General features: G+C 39.9%; 1 protein-coding gene across 5 annotated transcripts; it reads right to left on the bottom strand.

The window, feature by feature from the left end:
• On the bottom strand, nt 1-27119 carry ZBTB18 (zinc finger and BTB domain containing 18). 5 transcript variants are annotated; one of them, XM_040350688.1, is made up of 2 exons: nt 26917-27119; nt 1-3371 (listed from the first exon to the last, which is right to left on the bottom strand). In XM_040350688.1, the coding sequence occupies exon 2, from the start codon at nt 3355-3357 to the stop codon at nt 1792-1794; it is 1566 nt and encodes a 521-aa protein (XP_040206622.1). In that variant the 5' UTR covers nt 3358-3371; nt 26917-27119; the 3' UTR covers nt 1-1791. The 5 variants fall into 5 exon arrangements, with proteins under 5 accessions (XP_040206622.1, XP_040206621.1, XP_040206619.1 ...); XM_040350687.1 differs by lacking the exon at nt 26917-27119 and adding an exon at nt 26805-26889; XM_040350685.1 differs by lacking the exon at nt 26917-27119 and adding an exon at nt 6740-6884.

A 27119-nucleotide genomic window follows, 5' to 3' on the forward strand; every position in this document is an offset into this window, starting at 1 on the left:
TTTTGTAATTTTATATAATTTATTGAAGTTTGCACACAAATTAAAAAAATTTACTGAACATACACAAAGTACAAAATTTAAAACAGCATAATAAATTACCCTCCCATTTCCTGGAAAATAAATCACACAATGATTGTCAAAGCTAGACAGCAGTCATTCTTAAATTTAGTATTCAACACAGAGCAAGCTTTAAAATTATGCTAGGTCAAAACAAAATCTGCCTATTCATTGATTGTCTTTTCTAAACAAATGTAATTTTATTAAATTGTTACTACAAAAGTATCTAAGCGATGATACATTAAATTCACATCTTTCATATTTAATTTCAGAATGTTTTTGATTTTTAAGAAATACAACGAAATACAGCATACACCTCCCATTTTGGAAAATGCCCCTTATATTAACTGCTATACAATACTGGAGAGTTCTTTTAAATAAATAAATAAATAAATAGACAAATCAGTCTTAAGAATAAATAAATACTCTTTTATCAGTAGGTTTTCCCAATACACATTTTTATAACTTAATTTGTGTAGCAGGAGAATATTGTCATCTTAAGTGCTGGCTAATAAATATATTGAGTGGCCAGGCACCAAGTTACTTGGACATAAACCAATCTATGCCTCTACATCATGTCAGCTAGAGCTTCACTCAGGTGTTTTTTTTTAGATAAATTAACCATAATTAAAGAATCGTTTTGTTTTACAAAGTGCCATAATCAGTGTTCTGCTACATTTTGATGCACAGATCTTCTCTATTGAAAAAGCACTGCACATTCAAATTCGTGTAAACAGGTATATTTTTCTGGAAGCAAGGTGTGTCAGATAAAATAATCCAACAACTTATTACTTACAGTGTGGAGAGACTACCATTTAAATAAAATGAAAAACAACCCACACAACACGGTTCATGGTGTGTTTTTAAGACCACCAAGTTGCAATTGTAACAGCTTGTTTCAAAGAAAACATAATTATCTTGCATATATGCAATGTCAATAGTCAAAAGGAAAAAAAATAACCATGCATTTGTTATAATAAAATAAAAGCAGCATTTGTATGACATCACCTCATCAAGTTATACAAGTTAAACATTTAAATTTGAAGTTTAACACCTCTGATTCACAATCTTTATTTATATATATATGTATATATCAAACTAGGCCCTCTCATAAAAATGTGCAGTTAATCCCTTACCATTTACTGGTAAAAAAAAAAAAAAACTGCTCTTCTGCTCTTATGCAACAGTTTAAAACTTCTACCAAACTGGATACAAATATGTGAAGCTTTTAATTATTTTTTTAAATGTTTAAGAGGTAAGTTTAAATTTAATTTAGGAAAGTATTTTATGGATAAACCTATCACTTGTATCACACGGTCATCATTTCTTGACAGTGTGCTACATGCCTAACCAGTAGATTAATTAAAGTCCAATGTCTTCCTGCCAAATAATAAAATAAAGGAAATCCCATAACACATTAGCCAGTTTTAATATTCATAATATGAAAATCTTGAAACGTGCAATTTTGATACTTAATAACTGCAGTTATGGGGATAAGAAGGTTTTTCAGTTTTGTAGAAGCATTTTGGATACTTACATAAACAAGACAATCATTATAATTATTTATAAAAAATGGCTCATTTTATATTTGAAGACCAGTAACATCCGAAGAAAATTAATTTTAGCAGAGGGAGAGGCAGTCATGTAATAATTTGACAGTGCATAAGTGAATACATGTATAAGCATATACATAGGTTTATAAAATGTGTATGCACAAATGCATGCACATTCCATTTACTTCCAAAGATCTTGTGAACTATCTTCTAAGGTCCAATCTCTTACCACTGGCAAACTTATTGCTTCACTTTTAACAGATAAAGAGTTCACCAGTTCACAATGAAATTTTCTGATGTGTCTATATAGGTCTCCAGACTGTGTGAACCTTCGCTCACACCATTTACATGCATGGGGCTTCTCCCTTGTATGAACTACAGCATGCCGGCTCAAATTGTGGGAGTACTGGAAACTTTTTCCACACTGAGTGCAAGTGAAAGGCTTTTCTCCAGAATGAGTTCTTTCATGACGTTTAAGTGTGTACATGCATGAAAAAGTTTTACCACACAGGGAACAAGTGGGAACGTGGACATCATTAGTGGGCTTATTACGAATGCCATCTTGTTCTCTGAAGTGTGTGCTTAAATGGATTTGAAGAATATGTGGGCTTGGGAAAACCTTATTGCAGAGTGGACACATGAAGATTTGTCCACCAGGACTTAGTATGTTTGAAACAAAAGGAAGTAGGCTGTTGTCCATGTTACCTTCCATTGGAACTCTCTCATTTTCCGGAGTCATCATCTCATCATCACTTGCTTTTTGATCATGATCCAACTCTCTTAAGACAGCATCTTCCCTTACTGGACCAAGGTGAACTGACTCCTGATACTGTGTCCTTAAATCAGTGTTTACACCTTTCACAGTGCTGTGCTCTACATCATACTCATTGGTATCTATATCATTTTCATCACAAGAAACATCTTTTTCTACTTTTATTTGAACTAGACTGCTTCTCATTGTATCTGGTGAAGAAAGGTAGGAGCTGCTTAAAGGCTCAGTTCCTGAAACACTGGATTTCACTGAAAGGTCCAAGACACAGTCTGAATCTGCTATGTTCCTTAAGGAAGTGTTAGATCTCATAGATAATGAGCTAGCTGAGCTGCAAGGACTAGGTACTGTTTTTCCAGCTGTTGTGTGTATTTCTGTGTCTGCACAATTCTGTGTCATGCTTGTTGAATCCGAGGGCATTCGTATCCACATACTCTCAGATTCCACAGTCAAGTCACTTTTACCAGACATAATATTCAATTTTTCAGCTTCACCGTCTTCATCATCACTTACTAGATCACCTGCCATATGGCTGCTACCATCTGAAAGGCTCTCCACTTTATCTGAACAACTTGAATAATCTTCTTCCTTTTTTGTGCTGTCTGCCTCTGTTGAAGCTTTTTCTTTCAGTTTCTTTTTGCAGACTTTTACTATAGCGTACATGTGGAGAAAGCTGGCAGCTGCTAGTACATCTTCAACGGGGAGATCTTTAAACTGGAGTTTTCCTTCATACATGAATTCAAGCAGCAGAGCAAAGGCTGGAGCTGTAACAATGTCACTGTTCAGATTAACAATGTCTCTTTTGTCTAGCTGATCCTTGTAAAAGAGGTGGAAATACATGCTGCATGAAGCCAATACAGCCCTGTGAGCTCGAAAATGGGCATCTCCTACAAGGACAGTGCAATCGCACAGAAATCCTTGATCTCTTTGCTCGCTCAAGCACTGTAGCAAATGTCTGCTATGTTCTGGAAAATCCATACTGTCTTCATAACCTAAAAACAAAAACAAACAGAAAAAAAACATATTAGAGAAAGGTGGTAAAATTTACGAATGCAAAATGACACAATAAACTCTGCTGGCACAACTGCTACATAGACTATAAACAATCTATAGTAGATTTTGAAATCTTAAAATGTTGCATAGAAAGATATGGGAATGCTCATGTCTACCATATTTCTTTTTTTTTTATTTCTTTTCTAAACATCATAATTGATGACAATACTTCCTGAAGAGACAGGGCCTCTGGCATTAAAAGGAAATACAGCAGGGACATAAAATCATTTGTGAATGTCATTTTTAATACCAAGTTATAAAAGTTTATATTAAAATATACTCTTAATGTAAAACTGTTATATTCTGGTTACAGAACATGCTAAAGAATATAAAGATTAACAATTACAATCACTTTAAGTGCCCCGTAACCCACATCAATCCTAATCCTTAAGAGGGCTAAAAATAAAGATTGGAGGGCAGCTCACAAGGTAGCTGTGATCAAATTAGCAGGCTGAAAGGACAGAGGGACGAAGAAGGAAGCTTATAAACATCTGATCCAGCTGACGGTGGCCATATGGCAGCTGCTGCCCAGATAAAGAGATTAAGAATAGAGGAGTGCGATTACAGCTGTCTGGCCAATTCAAGCTGCTCAAATCTACAAGTTCTAAATTAGTTTGCTAGTAGATAAACCAGTCCAAAGCATTAACAAAACAAAAAAAAAAAAAACACAACACAATAAAAAAAAAAGAATATTCATGCTAGGTACATCCAGGAAATCATTGATTCCGGTTACCATGCAAAATGAAAGTGCGATACATGTGGGGGGGGGGGGGGGGGGAAACAATGGTATTGTTAACAAAATACGTTCATTAAATCTTGCTGCATGCTTTATATGTTCTTTGCAGGCCATTCCTGGTTTCATCTTTACACACAGATACATGCACAAATATTTAGCATTTTGTATATAAACTAGAAAGTAAAATTAATGACTCGCTCATAATAATGATACACTTTTACAAACAGATTAAACATCACATTTACATAATGAACTACAAGGAATACAGTAAAATGTGTATGGCTTAAATGAACATTTAACTTTTTTTTTTTTTTTAAACGTCAAACACATTTTTATATACTGTTATGACTGATATACAAAAAATAAAGCATAAATAATAAAAAATGTCATCATGTTACATAGGACTGATCTGGCAACTATATTACTTAAAATATATATAACATGTATGTTGTAAATATTAATAATAATAATTTTCCATCTGCATTTCCCCCCACCAAATAAAAATATGTTCAAACATACACTGATAAAAATGAAAGAAAAAAAGTTTAATTTAAACTAAGAAAACAGTATTAAAGTTTAATTATTATTATTTTTTTAACGAGAAGTCCTACCTTTTTTATACATAGACCTGTATTATGCTCTTTCCCCTTAGAAGTGCTGTATGATGGCTGTAGAGATCGGCTCAAGAAAGAAATTAAAAAAAACGGAAGAAAAAAAAAAAACCTGACAAACAGATGCAAAGTGGAGAGGATGTTAGAGAGGAATAAGATACCTTTTCCCCACACAGCTCTGCACACACTAACTCCCTGGCTGTGTGTTAGAATAAAAGGCTGAGGGATGGCAAGCTGTCAGCTGCTCTGACATCATGTTCAGATGGAAATGCTACCTCCAGCTGTGCTCCTTTTAATGCCATATGCTGCTCCTCTACACTCCTGCCACCAGCTTTTTCTTTGGAGAACTTTTTTTCTTCAGTTTGTATAAACAAAAACTTCAAAGTTTCCTCTTCTCTAAACTTTCTTCACATACCAACTTAACATATGGACTATTATAATTATGGAATTTTCTAACAACTTCACACCATTCTTGATGGTTTTATGCATTGAAGGTATGCACTCCCACAACATGCTGCTTAAAAATATATATTAAAAAAAAAATGTATAGACATGTGACTAACCAGTTTTTTTTCACATTCCTATTTTTCCCTGCCTGTAAAAATTAGATAGATGTTTATAAATTATATTTCACAATTATACGATTAGAAGTACGAAAAAGCTATTGTTACATCACACTCCTTTTTAAAACGAAGACAAAAAATGTATATAATTCCCTTCCTTCATGTTAAAGTACAGCGTTCCTCTGATAGAAATAATGGGCGCACTGGTGATGAGTGTGCGTAGAAAAAAATAATAATTCCGTTCTTACTGCATGTGGCTGATGAAATAGCACTGCAACCTTTTAGAGTAGGTGCACATATCTATTGTGTTCATAAGCCTCACATCTGTGTCAGCCACATAAACAAACACAAAATATTAAGTGGATTGTGACTTGGTTTTTTAATTTGGGTCATAATAGCTGAAGCTACAATTGTCTAAACAACACAGACTTTAAAAAATACTGTTTAGACATTAAGATGGTATATCTGCTTGTGCCTTAAAATAAGCACAAATCTTGCCATGGGACTTGGCTCAGCTTAATTTATAGGAGAAGGTATCACCTTGAAATAAAATGTTTAAACTGAAAACATTGTTTTTCCTTCTTCTATTAAGTCATCAACTGCACATTCTCTCGTGGTTAAAGCACATACCGTAGTTAAAATATGTGTATAGGAAAAATATTCCTTCATAACAGGACTATGGTACTTGAACTGGTATCTCACATTATAACGAGAAAATGCAGAAGGATGTGTTTTCTGTATCAGATTAAAATCAAATAAAAAACACATATAAGAAGTGTATAATCCAGTACATATTTAACAAAAAAAAATAAAAAATATGGGGAATTCCTCTTTCAATAGCATTTGCCAAATGCTGCTGGGGGATGCAATGAGTGTTGAACACCAAGGGATAAATAAATGCCAATGCAGATACATGATATGAAGTAAGGAAGCCTTAGAATACTCTAAATAAATGTTATGCGATAAATCAAAAGATTAAAGCCAGAATATAGTCTGCACAGCTGAATGGCGTAAAATATACATTCATCAAAAAAAAAAAAAAATTTCTATAGGAAATCATATTATATCTTTAAAATAAACAGCAAGGTGGCTTTCATCATTGCACAAAAGGCACGCAAACATGAGCCAGTGATGACCTGCAGTATTCACGTGCACTGCAGTGAATGAGTACATTTAGCACGTCTGTATTTATGTGCTAGGAAACTGAATTCTGACCCGCAGTTCTCGGCTCTGTTAATGAACAGCATCTTCACAAAGATGTCTAAAAGTAGCCGGTAAAATACTGCATTCCATATTTCTAGAGCAACCTAGTGTACAACTACGCAGGAAGTTTTGTAAATCAGTCATGAACATAAAATACATTTTAGAGCGATTTTTACACAATGCAATAAACATACCTGTAAGGCCACATTTGCACACACACATCAATGTGCAGTACTCCACACTTATCGACCATTTATGTCAGCCAGTTAATTTTCAATGGGCTTCCAATATGCCACAACACACCAAAAACCAGGCATTCACTTTTTAGAAATGCACAATGCACAGATGGTTTCCATTTTCATTGTGGTGTGCCACGAAGCATGTTCATTGTGGTGCATTGGGAAGGTGAATAGCACTGCAACACACATGGAAGTTGATTTACTGTAGGGCAAATATACTGTGCACTGCAAGTGCACTTGCTCTAGATCTGAGGGGAATATCTGAAATTAGGGGAAGCTCTGCTGATTTCTATCATCCAATCTTGTGCAAGCAAAAATGCTGGGTTTTTTTTTCAAATTTTCCTTGTACGTTCCCCTCAGATCTAGAGCAACTGCACTTGTGGGTGCAATTGCAGTACACAGACTATTTACCCTTAGTAAATCAATTGTGCGTTAATATTCACTGCAGTAATAAAAGGTAAACCATGCATTTTCGTGTGCATTACCACAATTTACAGATGTGAATCCAGGGCAAGGGCCCATTTGCACCATTGTAAACTGCACATAAGCCCATGTGTTACTGCAATGCATGGTAATGCACATTCCATGCTCTGCTGTACTGCACTGCCATTCATTGTGAATGGCACCTTAAAAACACATGTGCACAGTAATGCGCCGTAGTAAATGCAGAGCCCTGTGCTGTGCACTGCAGGAACATTCAACCTGCCCTATTTTTCTATGTGTTGTGGTGAGTTGTAGTACATTCATTTTGAACGCTCAGTTTAATGAACAGCAATGCAAGTTGACAGCCCTAAGTGTTCAGATTGATGTTGTCAGTGAGGTTTCCATAATACTGCCTTGGTTTGTGCTGAGAAAACTGAGCACCACAATAAGATGAGGGTAGCTGAATGCTTAAAGTAAGAGCTTTAACACACCAGCCCTTTTGGGCTGCATTGGGCAGCGTTGCCCAGTGCAGTCCCAATGCATACACAAGACATTTTTTTTCCTTACGTCTTAGGCTCTACTCACACATTTGATTCCAAATTGCAGCAAAACGCAAGACGCGTTTGCGATGCCATTACTTGTTAATGGCACCCTCAATTGCAGTGCGATTTTGACTCGATAAATTGCACTGCAATCGCAACGCAAGAAGCTCCTGCTCTTTTTTGCATAATAAGCTTTGCGCATTGTGATTTTACCACGACTGCAGCACAATTCATTGCACGGAAAAATCGCATTGAGATTCAGCTGCCATTAACTACTTAAGGACTTGAAGATTTTCCCCCTTAATAACCAGGCCATTTTTTGCAATACGCCACTGCGTCGCTTTAACTGACAATTGTGCAGTCGTGCAAAGACGTACCCAAACAAAATTGATGTTTTTTATCACACAAATAGACCTCTCTTTTGGTGGCATTTGATCACCTTTTTAGTTTTTGTTTTTTTGTGCTATAAACAAAAAAAAGAGTGACAATGTGTGAAAAAAAAAAAGTTCTTAATTTTTGCTATAATAAATATCCAAAAATAAATGTAAAAGAAATTATTTCTTCAACAATTTAGGCCAATATGTATTCTTCTAGATATTTTTGTAAAAAAAAAAAAAAAAAAAAAAAAAACACACACGCAATAAGCGTATATCGATTAGTTATTTTTTTTTTAACTAGTAATGGTGGCGATCAGTGATTTTTTGTGGGACTGCGACATTGCAGCAGACAGATTGGACACCTGACATTTTTGGGAACCCGTGAAATTATTACAGTAATCAGTGCTAAAGATATGCACTGTTATTGTACTAATGACAGTGGCAGAGAAGGGGTTAACACTTGGGGCGATCAAGGGGTTAAATGTGTCCCCTCAGTGTGTCTACTAACTGTATGGGGAACTGTGTAACTGGGGAAAGAGACAGGATCTGTGTGATATCCCCTGTCTGTTTACACAGGCAGATCCCCGTTCTGTCACTGCAGGGAACATTCACGGGTGGCTGGCGGACACCGAGTCCACCCCAGCTACTGATTGGCTCCCACGTGTGCCCACAAATCATTGTGTACGAGCCGACATACGATGATGGTGATTGGCAGGAACCAGCCACATTGCCGCCGTACAACTGCGGCTGGTCCTTAAGAGGTTAACAAGTAATGGTATTGCAAATGCGCCCCGGGATTTGGAATCACGGGTGGAATTGCTTGTATTCCCCAGGTGTGAATGGAACCTTAATGTTTCAATTCACACCAATGCACTGTGTGCTGAAAAAAGGACAGGTTGCATTTCTATGCTGTGCAGCACACTGGGACGTGTTAAAACACATCACAACGCGTTGTGGCCCATACAGTTGAATGCAATGCCATTTGTTAAAAAGCAAATAAAAATTAAATAAAAAAAAAGTAGTGGGGTGCAATGTAACAGTGCATTGCACCAAACCTACATATTGCACACCAGAAAGCACGCATTACACTGAACATAAGTGCACCCTCTGGTGTGGATGGGCCCCAACTCAAACTTAGAAAAGTGGCAGGATGAATCAGAAGAAACTTTTACTGAGCCAGACACACACTGGGGTTGATTTACTAAAACTGGAGAGTGCAAAATCTGGTGCAGCTCTGCATAGAAACCAATCAGCTTCTATCTTCAGCAAAACGTGGAAGCTGGTTGGTTTCTATGCAGAGCTACACCGGAATTTGCACTCCCCTGTTTTAGTAAATCAACCCCGATGTGGGCTCACCATTGCATCCTATAGGGCTCATGCACACTGCAGCTCAAAGAAGATGCGCCTACAGGCATTTGAGCTTTCATTTCCTTTTTTTTTTGCCTGGAAACTCACCTCCACATTACCCAAAGTATAAATGTGTTTTCAGGCACATAAGCTTACGGGCAGTAAAAAAGCAAAAAATACATAAATATATATATATATATATATATATTATATATATATATATATATATATATATATATATATATATATATTTTTTTTTTTTTTTTTTTTTTCTGCCTGTAAGCCTGTAAACTCCTGCAGTGTGCATGGGGGTTATTTATTTACAAAAGGCAAATCCACTTTGCACTACAAGTGCAAAGTGCACTTGAAATTGCACTGAAAGTGCACTTGGAAGTGCAGTCGCTGTAGATCCGAGGGGGACATGCAAGGAAAATAAAAAACAGCATTTTAGCTTGCAGATGATTGGATGATAAAATTAGCAGAGCTTCCCCTCATTTCAGATTTACCCCTCAGGTTTACAGCGACTGCACTTCCAAGGGCACTTTCAGTGCAATTTCAAATGCACTTTGCATTTGTAGTGCAAAGTGGATTCGCCTTTAGTAAATAACCCCCATTGCTGCACTGTGTATGAGCCCATAGAGAATGTTTTTTGTGCTCCAAGTAGCAATATCTTGCTGAATCAGGGAAAGGTGCGTATAAGCATGGTAGTGGGTCTTCAGTACAAGTGTAACTGCACTTCAAGATTACATCACAATCTGTTACTACACATGGGCTGACTTACTAAAGGAGCCAACAATCTTCACACAATAAATTGTATGAATATTCACTTACATCTATCCATGTGAAAAGCAAATTCTTGTTTATTTCATCTGTGCATGATGGGAAAATTACAATGAACATTCACACTTTAGTTAGTCAGCCCAAATGTGTTTGAATAAAAATGTACCTGTATTCATTTTGAGCTCTATTTATACAGGCAGTTTACATGGATGTATATGAATTGTAGTTTACAGTAGTCACTAAACACCAAAGAAGTGGCGTTACAAATGAACCAACACTATCAATATTAAGCCTTCACAAGCTAACAGATATTCCAGGCTTGGGTGGCTCAGCCAACATCATCCTGCACAACGAGCTTCGTTTGAGAAATGATGGCGCGTACACACGATCATTTTCAGCATGAAAAAAACAACGTTTTTCGGCATGTAGAAAAAACAACGTTTTTCCAACTTCATCATTAAAACGACATTGCCCACACACCATCGTTTTTTAAAAATGCTCTAGCAAAGCGCGGTGACGTACAACGGCACTATAAAGGGGAAGTTCCATGCGGATGACACCACCCTTGGTGCTGCTTTAGCTGATTCCGTGTTAGTAAAAGACGATTCGCACTTTTCTGTCTGTTACAGCGTAATGAATGTGCTTACTCCATTGCGAGCGGTAGTTTTACCAGAACCAGCGCTCCCGTCTCATAACTTGCTTCTGAGCATGCGCGGGTTTTTAACGTCGTTTTAGCCCACACACGATCATTTTTTACAACCCGAAAAACGACATCGTTTAAAAATGCAGCATGCTCGAAAAAAAATTGTTTTCATTTTTCAGAAGCTGAAAAATTATGTGAAGCCCACACACTATCATTTTAAATGACATTTTTTTAAAACAACATTTTTTTCATGCCGAAAAATGATCGTGTGTAAGCGGCATGACAGTCGGGCAGAAAAATTTGGTTGAACAGGGACTGCAGCCAATCAGGAGGCAAACTGTTAAAATACAATAGACGGCAGTGAGAGATTCGCAGGCTGAACAAGAAAAAAATTAAATGCTTATGGCCGGGCTTAAGAACTTAAAAAAATAAAATAAAAAAACATAGAAAAGAAGAATAAATAATTGCTGTTGACAATGAAAAATCAACAGTTGGCCATTCTAATTTCCAAATCTGCCTTGGAAACACTACTGAGCATCTTATTGAAAGCCCATAACACATCAAAACGGTTTCCTCGGGTCAGGTGGATAAATAGGTTTAATTAAAATGGAAATTGAACTCTGGAAGCAGAGGCAGGCAGAGGGCAAAGGACAAGCCACCAGCATTGCCTGTGGTCTCTTTGCAGCTCATCTTTTACCTATTACTGACTCATTTTGCCTTATTCTGTGGGCAGCAGAGCCTCCTGCATGAACAGTGAGCAGAACGGTTGTGCACAGTATTAGTCACTAAAACTCTGCGATTAGCAATCAGGGGTAGCAGTGTCTCAGATGCCTTCCACAGCTATGAGGTTGTAGGCATAGGAGTGCCTAGACATCCTCACATACCAAAAAGTACACAGATCATTTTCAGGAGGATTTTAAGACAGGCAAAGGGGTACACTTTCAGGTTACTGCCCGAATAAAAAAAATAAAAATCAGCATTTCCAAATGTACCCTATAGCAAATCTTTGAATGAAATTAGTACAGGTCCACTTTAAAGCCCATCTCTTGGCAAGATTGGGAATGATCCTCCCCCATCCATAAAAAAAAAAAAAAAAAAAATTCCCAATTACTGTTTTACCCACCAATGCCTCTTATAGAAGAAAAGAATGATGATCCACTGCAGCTGTCCTGTCCCACTGGCAACACATCTTGTCATTGCCCCTTGTCATTATGTCACCATGCCTCAGGATTCAGTATTTGGGCAACGTAGCTTTTTTATTCTATGGTGCGATTAGATGGGGGGGGGGGGGGGGTTGGGTTTTTGGGAGGGGCTTCCCTGGCCACACTTAAAAAACGTCTTTTAATATTACCACCCACTAAAACCAGTTGAGGCATGGACTCAAAAAGACCTCTGAAGGTATGCCGTTGTATCTGGCACCAAGCCATCAGTAGCATCCTTAAAGTGGATGTAAACCCTCCATACACCCAATGAAGTGAACAGCCTCAGATGATACACAGAGATTAACCAAATCTCCCTACATAAGTTTTACATGTAAATCTGCTGTGTTCACATTTATATACTGAGATTTTCTCTTCCTGGTTAACAGAGTGTGATGCCTGGGCATACAGCCAAGATAGCTAACATTGCTGATTGGAGGAAAGGCACACACCCCTCTCATCATAGGCAGAGACTCTCAGAGCTGTTTTGTAATAGGAGCTGCTCTCTGCTAATCTATATTAGCAACCTCCTTTGATAAAAGATTCAGGCTACTTTTGACTAAAAGTCAAAAAATATGTCAGGAGTTCTCAGGCTGATAACAGAGGCACCGTTCAGAAGAGAGCTATAAGACTTAGCTCATTGAAGAGAGATAACAAAATACTGCAAATATATGTACCCAGCTCAAATTTCATGAATCGGGTTTACATTCACTTTAAGTCATGTAAATTACGAGGTGGGCCCTCCATGGATCAGCCTTGTTTTTTTTTTACCACATCCCACAAATGCTCAATTGGATTGAGATCGGAAGAATTTGGAGGCCAAGTAAACACCCTCGTATTCCTAAAACCATTCTTGAAGTCCATCAGGCCAGACCACCTTCTTATATTAATGACACGCATGTTTTTTAATGTAAAATCAACTTCACAGTACAAAATTAGTGTGCGTCACTGACAAACAAAAACTATATTGAAATAAATGCTGCTACTTTTTTGTGTTTATTTCAATATAGTTTTATTTCATATTTTTAGCACAGTGACACACGCTAATTTTGTATTTTATCAGCTTCTTACATTGCGCCATGGTCCAGTTCTGATGCACACCTGCCCATTGTAGGTGCTTTTGGCTGTGGGCCAGCATGGGCGCCCTGACTGGTCTGTAAGTATGCAGCTACATTATGCAACAAACTGCGCTGCACTGTGTGTTTCAACACCTTTCTATTGCAACCAGCATTAACTTTTTCATTTGAGCTACATTAGCTCTTCTTTTGGATCAGACTGCACAAGCCAGCATTTGCTCCCCACATGGATCAATGAGCTTTAGCGGTCTGTGGCCCCATCACCAGTCCAACAGTTTTCCTCTCTTGGACCACTTTTGACAAGTCCTGATCACTGCAGACCATAAACATTCCACACAAGCTGCAGTTTTTGGACTTGCGATTTTTTTTCTGCTTTCAACACATCAACTTCAGAGAGAACATGTTCACTTGCTGCCTAATTTACCCACCCACTTTTGGATGCCATTGTAATGAGATAATCAATGGCATAATGTATATACGGCCCCTTTCACACTTGTGAGACTTGTCCTGCGACATGGGAGTGCAAAGTCACATGACAAGTCATACCCCATGATTCCCAATGATAACTATTCATATCTGTGCGACTTCAAGGTAGTCCCTGCACTACTTTGGTCCGACTTTCATACGAGTCGAGGTCCATAGACCTCAGGTGTGCGCAGGCATTCCCTGAAATCATGGCACAATCGTGGTAAAATTGTGCGACTCAAGTCACGGGAGTGTGAAAGGGGCCTTACATATACATTATACATATTTAAAAAACTTGGATCCAAGCAGTTTGTAATTAAGGTGGTTAAACAGACTTAAGGCTAATTCACACCAGCCGTGCCATCTGACCGGATCAGTGCAGTGATAATGTGCCGATCATGGGGCATTGCACTGTTCATTTTTTTTTTTAAATAAACCTTATCGAAATGTCACACAGACATTTCATAAAGTTCAACTGGGCACCACACAGTGTGAGGCAGTAAATTACCTCACATTGTGCTGCACTGAAGAAAAGTACTGCATGCAATACCTTTTTTTCAGCGTACATCACAACGCAGTGGTGGGAAAGGGGCACTTAGGCTCAGTTCAAACGAATGCCTTTTTTGCAGAAACGCAGTAAAGTTCATTTAACATGGTTTCCTATGGGACACGTTCACATCTCTGCTCTTTTCAGCCACTATGTTTTTGGAAGGGGTCAGTGACTTTTTTAAATGCAAAACTGTGCTTTTTTTTGGTTCAATAGACTTCAATGGAGAAGCTGCAGAAAAGCATGTAATGCGTTTTTGCCCCAACTTGCGTTTTTTAAAATCTGCCTAAAAAATAAATAAATGTGAAACGCATCAAAAACGTGTCTAAAAAGCACTGCAAAATGCACTGTAGAACGCATCAAACTCAACCTGCATAGGTGTGAATTGAGCCTTAAGAAGACAAGGCTTGTGTGGTGGGACTGCACTGGAATAGCTGCCCAAGTCAGTCCCACTACATCTGGCATGAATATACCCTAAAGAAGACAATTAGAAACAAGTACAATTCTTGTCTAGATAAATGGTTTGTAAAATTTATAACAAAAAAAAAAAATTTAAATCTGTAAGCCCTGGTTCACACTGAGCTGCGGGAATGAAGCCGTGCGAGTTCAGCTGAACTCGCACTATTTCACTCCTGCTTGTCAGTCCAGGTTTCTGCACAGATGTCAATGTAAATCGCAGCCCAAAATCGCACAAAGGGATCAGGAAGGTATTCTTTCCTTTGGAGCAAACTGGACCAAGCTTTGCAATGATTTTTGCTTTCCTCTGAAACAAAAGGGGTTTAGGATAACATTTTTAACTGGATGGAGAAGTGTCTTTTTTTCCAACTTATATAAAGCAGGCCATGTATTATAGTATACATTTTTTTTTCGTTCAACCAGAGCCATTGTGTTCTGCCGGTGGGGAAGGCTCCCAGCTGGCAGAACACAAAAGTGCTGCAGAAGCGATTCCATCATCTACATTAAATTTGTGGATCGGAGAAATTGGATTTGGATTGGCACTTTTTTTTTTCATTCAACCTGCCAACAGAATACAATGATCAGCGTTGCCGTTGGGTTGTCCCGATACCGATACTAGTATCAGTACTGAGCATTTGCACGAGTACATGTACTCGGGGCAAATGCTCCGACACTTCATCCAATACCTGGACAGTCAGGGTGATCAGTGCGGTGAGGGAGTTACAAGCACCGATCACCGCTGACTGTCCCCGTATCCTCCTCCAGCCCCCCATTGTTCTGCTCCCGTCTCCCCCTCTGTGCTGCCGTGTCCCCCTCCGTGCTCCTCCTCCACCCCCTCAAAATGTCAGGATGGAGAGCAGAGGTAGCAGCCAGTAAATCCGGCTCCTACCTTTTCCGAATGTACAGAGTCAACGATGTCCGTTCACATAACTGAAACATCGTAAGCTGTGTTTACACTTTTTCAGTTTATGAATGGAAAGGAGCCGCTGTCTTCTCTTGATTCATTTTCAGCACAGCTGAAGCTGCTGAGAAAAAGACTGGGGATTCCGTGTACCTAGTCCCTTTCCCTGTCTCAAAGGGGAGATGTCAGAGGTCTGTTAAGACCCCTGATATCTCACCAAAGCCCCCCAACAGGGCTGATAAAAAAAAGAATTGCAATAAATAATATATATATTTTTTTTTTCTTAAAAAAGGAAATAAACAATAATAATAATAAAAAACACACAAAGAAAGCATTTGTAAAAAAAAAAAAATACTGACACATGTGCCACTGTCACATGATTATAAAAAAAGTATCGGTAATAGGTACCAGCGAGTACTTGAAAAAAAGTATCGGTGATAGGTACCGGCGAGTACTTGAAAAAAAGTATCGGTAATAGGTACCGGCGAGTACTTGAAAAAAAGTATTGGTACTCGGACTTAAATAGGTGGTAATCGGGACAACCCTAGTTGTCGGCTATAGTTGGTGGCACAGATCAGGCATAAAAAATAAAAAAAAAATCAGGGTGCCCATAGATGGATTGAATTAATATTAGCCAGTCCCTGCTAAATCGGCCAAATTCCGATCCATCTATGGATGACTTAAATATATACTTATGTTAGAGTACCTATATTCATCACATATGCAGGCTCTGTTTCTTGCCTAGTAGTGCTCTATTTAGTGATAAGGCATTGCTGATATTATAATCACACTAGGAAAACACCAGAAAGAAATGGTCTTATTGAAAAACAACAGGCTCTTTCAGGGCTGGACTGGGACAAAAATTTGGCCCTGGACTTAACTCAGACTGGCCCACTTTGGCCCACGGGGCAAAGAATCAGTTCAGTGCTGCCCCTTACGGGACAAGATTAGGCAGAAGTGAAAAACTCCCAGGCCATAGCTGTTGAGTCAGCTGTCTGTCCTCTCCCCCATGCTCCTCTGTCGTCCCCCCTGCTCCTCTCCCTGCTTCTCTGTTCCCCCCAGGTGAGCGCTGTGGGGAGGGAGAGGAGGTGAGCGCTGCGGGAAGGGAGAGACAGAGGAGCAGAGGGAGCGGCAGTCCGCTGTCACTGAAGCCGGCCCACTGAGCCATCGGCCCACCGGGAAACTCCCTGTAGTCCCAATGGCCAGTCCATCCCTGGGCTCTTTGCAAAAAAACAAAATGCTCCTAGCCACAGAATGTAAATGAACCTGCTTAGGCTTTGGGTCACATGAAGAAATTTTGGAAGAAGCTGTTCTTGAGAAGCAAAAGAGATGGAGGATAGAACAGCCCAGCATAGAGAATCATTTTCTATGTGATAATGCCAATGGACTTTGGTGCAGTCTTCTGTATGTTAGCCTTGTCTGTATAACTAATTTGTCAAAGCAGACAGCTATGGCTCTCTATATGGATCGGTTTCATTCTCATCCCTTCTCTGACATAAAAGTATTATTAGTGAGAAACAAAGCAGAAAGTCACCCTGTTGGGCACTGTTAACAAAAGTTAACGGTAAGGTTTGGGAACTTCATCTAGATTCTAACATCTATGGAAGGCTTGTCCAGGCGATTCTGCAGGCCGTTTTTACAGTGCCAAGAATATGAACTGGATCTGGACCATTTCTTTGTTTTGTGCACCAGGCTTGTGACCATCTGGTAACTATGGAAGACTTGATATCCCTTAACAGTTAAAGGAGATTGCTGATGTTTGCCAAGGGATGCCTCCTTGTTAATCAGTTTATCATAAGGCCAGCAGCAAAACACCTGTGTGATTAGGCTCTCATGGGATAACCATTCCCTGATTGGTTTACCGCATACTAGTCCTGAGTCGATGTCCTGCAACTAGTAAGCAAAACAAACTGAAGAAAGGATGCTTTCATAGGAAGTGAATCGCACAAGAGTTAATTTGCGGTAGAGCCTCTAAAGCTGTCTGCATTTAAAATTGCACAAATATGAACACTTCATGCAATTTTCATTTAAAATGAGAAGATATATAACAAAACAGTGCGTTACAGTTAGCATGCTGACATAACTCACGGAAATCCACAGCGATATGAAATTTGTAAAGACTCAAAAGGCTTTGTATGCAAAGACAATAAAAATTGAGCATTTGGCACTCTTGGCGCCACTTCCTGATGCCTGCCGAATGTTGCCCAAAAAGTGCATTGAGCCAAATGGCTCAAAAATAGAAATACTCTGTGCTTCAATTAGTGCTGTAATAAGTTCCCTGAACACCGCCTTCAAGGGTCCACCACTGCCTAAAGAGGCAGGCCCATTCAATTTCATTACTTTTCACAGACTCCCAGGCTAGGCGAATGTTTGAAAACAGGAAAATTAACATCAATAAAAAAACATCCTATTCTATTTTGCCATCAAAATGATTTTAATTTGGACTAATGATGTATTGCTGTGATCAACGTGGTGCACACAATACAAGTACAAATAGGGACACTGGGGTTGATTTACTAAAGGGATATAGACTGTTCACTTAGCAAAGACTACATAAATAAAGGTGAAGCTGTGATCATTTCAATCAAACACAAGCAAAAAGCTTGTTTGTTAATTTCCTCCTGTGATCCCCATGAGAAGTGGGGACAAAAACTGGGCCTCACTTCTCTTTTAATCAGAAAATAAAAAGGTAATTTTGTACTTTGTGTTCCAATGGCGTGCACTATGACATGAAGGTATTACAGTCATCTTTGAAGCACCTCAGTTACCTAAATAATAGTCCAAATAAGATTGTTTCCTGTAAAGTAAATACTCACACATTTGCTGCTGCCTGTGCTGCTTAAGACCTCTCCATCGCAGAGAAATTGTCCCCTAAAATCTATGCAGATACCAACACTTCCAGGAGTGTCAATGTCCTGCAGTGCTTTAGTGGCTTCTTCTGTCAACACCAACAAAAACAAAGGACGCAGTAGTAGGGATGAGCTCCGGCGTGTTCACACAGTCCACGTGCAGAGCCTGCCAGGAAGTCTGCATGGCGCTGCGCTAACCTCAGGCAGGGACACATTTCCCGATCTCTGCTGCCGAGCATCGGAAATATGTCTCCCTGCCTGTAATCAGGGCAGCACCATGCAGACTTCATGGCGGGCTCTGCGCGTGGACAGTGCGAACACGCCAGAGCTCATCCCTACCCAGTAGTGCAGACAGAGAAGATTGGTGATCACCCCAACTACAACTATATTGGTAACAATGATCAAAGTGTACCTTAGAACCAGGCAATGGGGCAGGACGTGTTGGAGAGCTTTGGTCAAATTCCTTGCTGTTCATAGCAAACAATAAGAATGCCTGTTTAATTTTAATAGCAGTAATGAAAGCTCTAAGGTGATGCTATGGGCAACAATCCATCTTTTCTGCACTTTACATACAGTATATACTGTGGATATAAAAAGTCTACACACCCCTGTTAAAATGTCAGGTTTTTGTGATGTAAAAAAATGACAAAGATAAATCATTTCAGAACTTTTTCTGCCTTTAATGTGACCTACAAATTGTACAACTCAATGGAAAAACAAACTGGGGGGGGGGAATAAAAATCTAAAATAATAGGATTGCATAATTTTGCACACCCTCTTATAACTGGGGATGTAGCTGTATTCAGAATTAAAGGGTCACTAAAGGAAATGTATTTTTAGCTAAATAGCTTCCTTTACCTTACTGCAGTCCTGGTTTCATGTCCTCATTGTTCGTTTTTGCTCTGATGTTGCTGTAATCCTTCTCTGTTCTGGACACTTCCTGGTTGTCTGTTTCCTGATGACCACAGTACTGGGAGATTCTAGTTTCATTTTCCAAACCATTACTGCTCTATGGCTCTGTACTTGCACATAGGCAGGATAACATGCAAAAACGAAACTAGATGCAAAAACTAGAGGTACATTATATGATTGATTTTTATCTATTTTTAATCAATTTTAAAAGGAATCAGTTAACTATTATGTCTCTATACCCTGTAAACAGTCATTTCAGCAAAACAATGTTTTTCCTTTAAGCAATTACATTCAAACTGGTGTTAAATGGGACTCAGTACACACCTGTCATCATTTAAAGTGCCTCTGATTAAGCCCTGGTTCACATTGGTGCGTTTTGACATGTCAAATCGGCGGCAATTGCACCGTCCTAATCGGTGCGATGCTGCAAGAAAACTGGTCAGGGAGGCTGTTGAAAGGCCTACAGCAACATTAACCTCCCTGGGGGTATGATCCTTTCAGAAAAAATATGCTGAAAGCGGTACCATTATTTGCAAGGAAATTTGGCGTTTTATATGTAGGCCTGTAATTCTTAGGAATAACTCACTTAAATCTGACCAAACAAGAGACTAGTAGGCATCCCGGGTATGACATTTTTTTAAAAACTAAATTATAATATAATAAATAATTATAAATAATTATAACAAATAATAATATAATTCTAATAAAAATTATTCAATAATGTAATCAACTCAAAATCACTGAAATTTGCTCAGTTGCAGAATTGTTGCTGTCATTTTTTTTTTTATGACGAATTTCCCCACAAATCGCTATCGCACAATTCTGCAAGTGATTATAATTTATTATCGCTGTTTTCTAGCTGCTCTAAAACCATTTTTGACATGAAGGGACACTTTTGGTTGCTATGGACAATCTACAGTTTGCAGGGAGAACGAAAGGTTTTTATTATATAAAATAACATGCAAGACACTGGGCAGACCACTAGGGACAAGGGGTGTGTGTATTTTTTACATACAGTACTGTAATCTATAAGATTACAGTATACTGTATGTAATGTGTTTGTTTACGTTTTTGAATTTGGCGCCGTTCTCCGCTCCCGTGCGTCTTAACGTCTCAGGGAATGGAGATCGGCGGCACAGGAGGACGCTGTGTGAATCGAGCGAGGTCCCGCTCGCTCACACAGCGCGGTGGCATCGCTGGATCCAGGGACAAGGTAAGTAACTTTGTCTGCTGCTGCAGCGAGGCAAGCCCGAGTCTGACTTGGGGTTACCGCTTTTGGTATGAAAATCTCACCCCGAGTCAGACTCGGGAATACCGCCAGGGGGGTTAAAGGAGCTGCAGGAATATCAGGAATATCTGGCAAGTACTGGCTGCCTGGTACATGTGATAATCTCTCGTTTTCTTCATATGTTTGGGCTATGGGGTAGAGTGTCAAGACGGAAACATTGTCTTAAGAAAAACATCCAAGCCTGGCTAAACTTAGCAAAAACACATTTGAAGTCTCCCAAAAGCATGTGGGAAAATGTGTTATGGTCTGATGAAACCAAGGATGAACTTTTTAGCCATAATTCCAAATGGTTTGTTTGGTGCAAAAACAACACTGCACATCACCACAAGACCACATACCCACTGTGAAGAATGGTGGTGGTTACAGCATCATGCTTTGGGGAGGTTTTTCTTCAGCTGGAACATGGGCCTTAGTCAAGGTAGAGGGTATTATGAACAGTTTCAAATGCCAGTCAATATTGGCACAGAACCTTCAGGCTTCTGCTAGAGAGATGAACATGAAGAGGAACTTCATCTTTCAGCATGACAATGACCCAAAGCATACATCCAAATCAACAAAGCAATGGCTTTACCAGAAGGAGATTAAAGTTTTGGAATGGCCCAGTCAGAGCCCAGACCTAAATCCGATTGAAAATCTGTGGAGTAATCTGAAGAAGGCTGTGTACGGGAGATGCACTTGCAATCTAACAGATTAGGAGTGTTTTTGCAAAGAAGTCAAGATGTGCCATGCTGAAAGACTTATGCCGCGTACACACCATCACTTTATGTGATGAAAAAAAACGACACTTTCTGTGAAGTAAAAAATGACGTTTTTGAAACTTCAATTTTCAAAGACGAAGTTGCCTACACACCATCGTTTTCTCACAATGATCTTGCAAAGCGAGGTTACGTTCCACCACGTTTTACCATTGAAGCTCGCTTCATAAGTAGCTTCTGGGCATGCGTGGATGAAAAAACGTCTTAGAAAACTACGTTTTTTGCTACACACGGTCAATTTCTGTGAAGTAAAAAGTGCACTTTTGAAAAACGACACATAAAATTGAAGCATGCTTCAATTTTTTTTTGGTCGTTTTTTACAAGACATAAAACGACGTTTTCCCCCACACACAGTCAATTAAAGTGACGTTTTTAAAAACGTCATTTTTTTTCATCACATAAAGTGATGGTGTGTACGGGGCATTATACTCAAAAAGTCTGAGTGCTGTAATAAAATCAAAAGGTGCTTCAAAGTATTAGTTTAAGGGTGTGCACACTTATGCAACCATATTATTTTATTTTTACTTCCCTCCACCTAACAGATTTCTGTTTGTTGTTCAACTGAAATGTACAGTTTATGGGTCACATTAAAAGGAGAGAAAAGTGCTTTCTTTGTCTCGTTTTTTTACATCACAGAAACCTGACATTTTAAACAGGGGTGTGTAGACTTTTTATATCCACTGTAAGTATACAGTCATTGGGGTCAATCCATACACGGAGATAAATAGGTACAGTAAAGTTCAATCACTAGGCTGTACGGCTAAGCAGAAGTACAGTACGTATGTGTAATAAGAAAACAAAGCTACTCTATATACATATAACCTGACACAAAAATGAGAAGCTTCAGGTCAAAATAATATTTTTATAGCTCCTTGTGTTTGAGCTCTTTAGATAACAGACTACCAGTTTTATATATGTATATCAGTTGTTGGGATGGTTGCCAATATGCAAATCCTACTGTAAAGTGAACCTGTGCTATGTTACTATGCACACTTACACACTCCAGCACTTCCCTCTTGCACATACTGCCTGCTGTTATATCCTCTGCTCTTCTCTCCTACACAACTGTTATTATATCCTCCACAATCCTCTTAGCTCCATGGTGATACTAATTAAATAAAGAGGAAAATAAACTATGAAAAATAATATATATATATATATATATATATATATATATATATATATATATATATATATATATATATATATATATATATAAAAGCAGCCCCCTTTCACACATTTATGATGTATATAAAGTACATAAGTAAACACCTATTATGGTATATATTAGGTCAGGGCTTATTTTCAGTGGAAACGCAGTTCTGGCTTTTCCAACACTTAATGGCAAGGGGTGCTGGAGGGTGGATTGATGCTGGCGACTGAATGATCTATTGACGCTGGGGAGGGCTTATTGTTGCAGGATAATCTATTGTTGCTGGTAGGGGATCTTATGTTGCTGGGGGTCAATTGGTGCAGGGAGAGAACTACTATTAATGCTTGCTGCTGAAAGGCCTATTGATGGTAACTACTAATAGATCTATTGTTGCTGAGAGTGATTTATTATTCCTGGGTGGGGTCTATTGTTCCTGGGTGCAGGGGATCTATTTTACTTTTTTGTTATCGCATCATACTAATTACTTAGTACCACAAAAATGATACTTGGTTCTGTGTTCTCTGAAAGGGGCAGTACTGGGAATCTAGGGGGTGCAACCTAGGTACGATGCTCAGAGGTGGATGGGGGACAGAGAAGGGGGGAGTACCTGCACCTGTTCTCAGAGAAAAAAAAAACACCCATGTATTAGGCATCTCTATCCACAGTAAAGTTAGAAAAAAAATTACAGGGTCATCATTTAGATTTAACTTTAAAAGTAATGTGCTGCACAGCTTTTTTTTTTTTTTTTTTTAACATGCCGCTTTATTACAGCTTTAAAATATAAAAAAAAAAATAGCATTCTGAATCAAGATATATTTGGTACTTATTAAAGTCAACTTTCGTCCTCTATCTACTTTCCACACTATGAATCCCTTTCTCAATGAAAATGGATTTTTTGCCATCCCAGGAAGACGTACAAATCGGGCGCAGTGCATCGTCAGGGAGACAGCTGTGTATTCCTGGTTCTTGCATCTGGACACACGAAGATCTACGGCACATGTGGCTAATTGGGGACCAGCTGCAAGAAGAGACAGACAACCGTCTCCTGATCACTTCAGAAGAGCAGATGGAGGTGTGGGACCCGGGCAGAAAAGTTTATTGTTGATAAAACAACAAACAAGGTAATTAAAAAAAAAAAAAAACGAGGGGGGCGGGGTGTTAATGAAATGATTTAGAAAGCATATCATGCTTGTGTGTATATATATATATATATATATATATATATATATATATATATATATATATATATATTAATAAAAACCATTTCCTCAAGGTTTTCATTTTTCTTGATTTTTTTTTGACCACTTGCCTACTTTTTATTCCCACCTGGCTGAAAAAAATCGAGAACACTGCTTTTTATAAGCTGAAACACAAGAATATATTTTTACTGCAAGATGCAGTTTGAACTGCTATAAAATAACGCAATTTGCGTGCATCCAGCAGAGTTCATGGAATATAATCACTGGCTGTGCAAAGAGCCATGAATAGATGGAGCCGCTGAGAAATAGTGAACAGGACCGGCAGTGGCACCTAACCGCTGAGAAATCAGAAGATTCCTGGCGCTACAATTCGCACTGGCCTCAAAGGGGTTGTAAAGGTTTGTTTTTTATTTTCTAAATAGGTTCCTTGAAGCTAGTGCATTGTTGGTTCACTTACCTTTTCCTTCCATTTCCCTTCTAAATGTTTTTTTTCTTTGTCTAAATTTCTCACTTCCTGTTTCTCCTCAGTAAGCTTACCCCCATCATCCATGGGGGTTAGTCAGCCAGAACAGCTTACTGAGGAGGAACAGGAAGTGAGAAATTCAGACAAAGAAAAAAAACATTTAGAATGGAAATTGAAGGAAAAGGTAAGTGAACCAACAATGCACTAGCTTAAAGGAACCTATTTAGAAAATAAAAAAACGAACCTTTACAAGCCCTTTAATCGCAGGTGTGAATGTAGCCTCACTAACAGACAATTTGTTTGGCAGCTCTTCGCATTAACACAACACGCCTCATCAAAGAGGTATATATGAATAAATACATCTATCGGTGCTGTATTGTTTCTTGCGATAGATTTATTCTGCTGCTCACCAGAACAACCTGCGCAAACAGGCGGTGAAAAAGATGCTTGGAATGCATTCCTGATACCCTGTCAGAGACTGTGCCAAATGCCTGGGTGCCCATCATCACTTAGCCAAACAGTCCAACCACACAAAACTTTATTCTAACACAGGACCCTTCACTTTCTAATTCTGGAAAATCACTGGGAGATAGTTTTTTACAAAAATGATTGAACAAATACTTCCAAAACTGCATGCTTGTATCAGTTTGGCACATTCCTCACCTCTCAGAGCATGACTAACAGTCAATACTGTACACAAAGACAAAACTCATACGCAAAAAAACAACAGAAAAATGAATAAATAAAATGACCAAACGATAGGAAACACAGTAAAGAAAGCAGGTAGCACTTTTATAACTTGTGTCAAATTATGAAAGAAGCCCCGCCGTCTTTAAACTTTGCAATCACTAACATATAAAGCACACCAAATATTTAGCATTACTAAAAAAGGTATATAAATATGTGTAGAAGAAATTTACCAAACACAGAAGGACACAACTATACACACACACTGGGTGGACTATAAGCATAGAAGAGGATCAAGGTCAGTCTCTCTCAACCTTTATAACATGGAAGAACCCTTGAAATAACTTTCCATTCTCAGGGAACCCTTGCTAATAATTACTATATCTACAGCTCACAGTACATTAGTCTGATGGTCACTGAGGAAAATGCTCCGGACACCGGAGGGCATTGGGAAGAACGCTCCGCACACCGGAGGGCATTGGGAAGAACGCTCCGCACACCGGAGGGCATTGAGAAGAGCGCTTCGCACACCGGAGGGCATTGGGAAGAACGCTCCGCACACCGGAGGGCATCGTGAAGAACGCTCCGCACACCAGAGGGCATCGTGAAGAACGCTCCGCACACCGGAGGGCATCGTGAAGAACGCTCCGCACACCGGAGGGCATTGGGAAGAACGCTCCGCACACCGGAGGGCATTGGGAAGAACGCTCCGCACACCGGAGGGCATTGGGAAGAACGCTCCGCGCACCGGAGGGCATTGGGAAGAACGCTCCGCACACCGGAGGGCATTGAGAAGAGCGCTCCGCACACCGGAGGGCATTGGGAAGAACGCTCCGCACACCGGAGGGCATCGTGAAGAACGCTCCGCACACCGGAGGGCATTGGGAAGAACGCTCCGGACACCGGAGGGCATCGGGAAGACCGCTCCGGACACCATCGGGAAGAACGCGCCGGACACCGGAGGGCATCGGGAAGAACGCTCCGGACACCATCGGGAAGAACGCGCCGGACACCGGAGGGCATCGGGAAGAACGCTCCGGACACCATCGGGAAGAACGCGCCGGACACCGGAGGGCATCGGAAAGAACGCGCCGGACACCGGAAGGCATCGGGAAGAATGCTCCGGACACCGGAGGGCATTGGAAAGAACGCTCCGGACACCGGAGGGCATTGGAAGAATGCTCCGGACATCGCAGGGCCATAGGATGAACCCCTTCACTACAAAAGTCCATGTTTTAAATTGTGCCAGCAGTTTTACACCTGAAGCTCAGAAAGGTACATGAGTTACTTTTGGAGCAAAAAGGGACTTTCATCTCTACACTTCACTGGGAGAATGCGGAAAAAAACACATTACCTGCGATTTCTGATCCTACCCCTCCTAATAACATGTAAAAAAGGCTGAAAATCACCTAAATGTACATTATCTCAGGGGCTGACAGATAACAATGGTTGCAGTCAGTGATTACTCATCTGCGAGGCAGGAATTACTCAATGAACCTCTGGAGGATCCCTGATTTACATCATTTCAATCCCACGGATCACTAATATCCGATCACTTGATGAAAAGTGATTCCGCAAAGCCCAGCGTGTCTATTCTGCCAGATTTGCATGGACACACACCATAACTCCTATTGTAGCTCTTCAGATTGTTAAAGGGAGGCACATTTCCTTAGAAAGTAACTTGTCATGTAGAGAACAGTCACAGCAGGGCTGGCACGTCCCATCTGATTTAGTGGGCAAGACTCTGGAGCAGCTGTACACAACAACCAATCAGTTTCTAGCTTTCATTTTCAACGCTTAACTGAGGGAGCTGAAGCTAGACGCTGATTGGTGACTGTCCACATCTGCTGCCGATTAGGATCTGCTCCTGAATGGCACACGATGTGCCCGCTGAACTGGAGCCCAGGGGCCCCCGAGTACACAGGCAGTGATCAGAGAGGGTGCAAGTGTCAGCTCACCTGCCATGCACTGGACTCCTCTATTCCGTCCTCTCTAGTCTCCTATGGACCTTGTCCTTGAAGCTGCCGACACACACACAGTCCCCCTCCCTCCATTACCCTCGGCTCTTACTCTGAAGAATCCCGGTCACTGCTCGTCCAGTGACCGCTCCTCTCCTCCGCCGTGCTCGGGCTCTGTGTCAGGAAGGTGTCCCCAGTGCTGAGCCCCGGGGCGCCACTGGCAGCACACATCAGTCTGGCGCGCTCTAGGTGGGCCAGGTGCCAGAGAAGGTAACCACAGAGAAAAGCTGGGAAGGATGGCAGCATCAGGCCGGC

Source organism: Rana temporaria, chromosome 4, assembly GCF_905171775.1.
Source record: "Rana temporaria chromosome 4, aRanTem1.1, whole genome shotgun sequence".
In the NCBI taxonomy this organism is placed as follows: domain Eukaryota; kingdom Metazoa; phylum Chordata; class Amphibia; order Anura; family Ranidae; genus Rana; species Rana temporaria.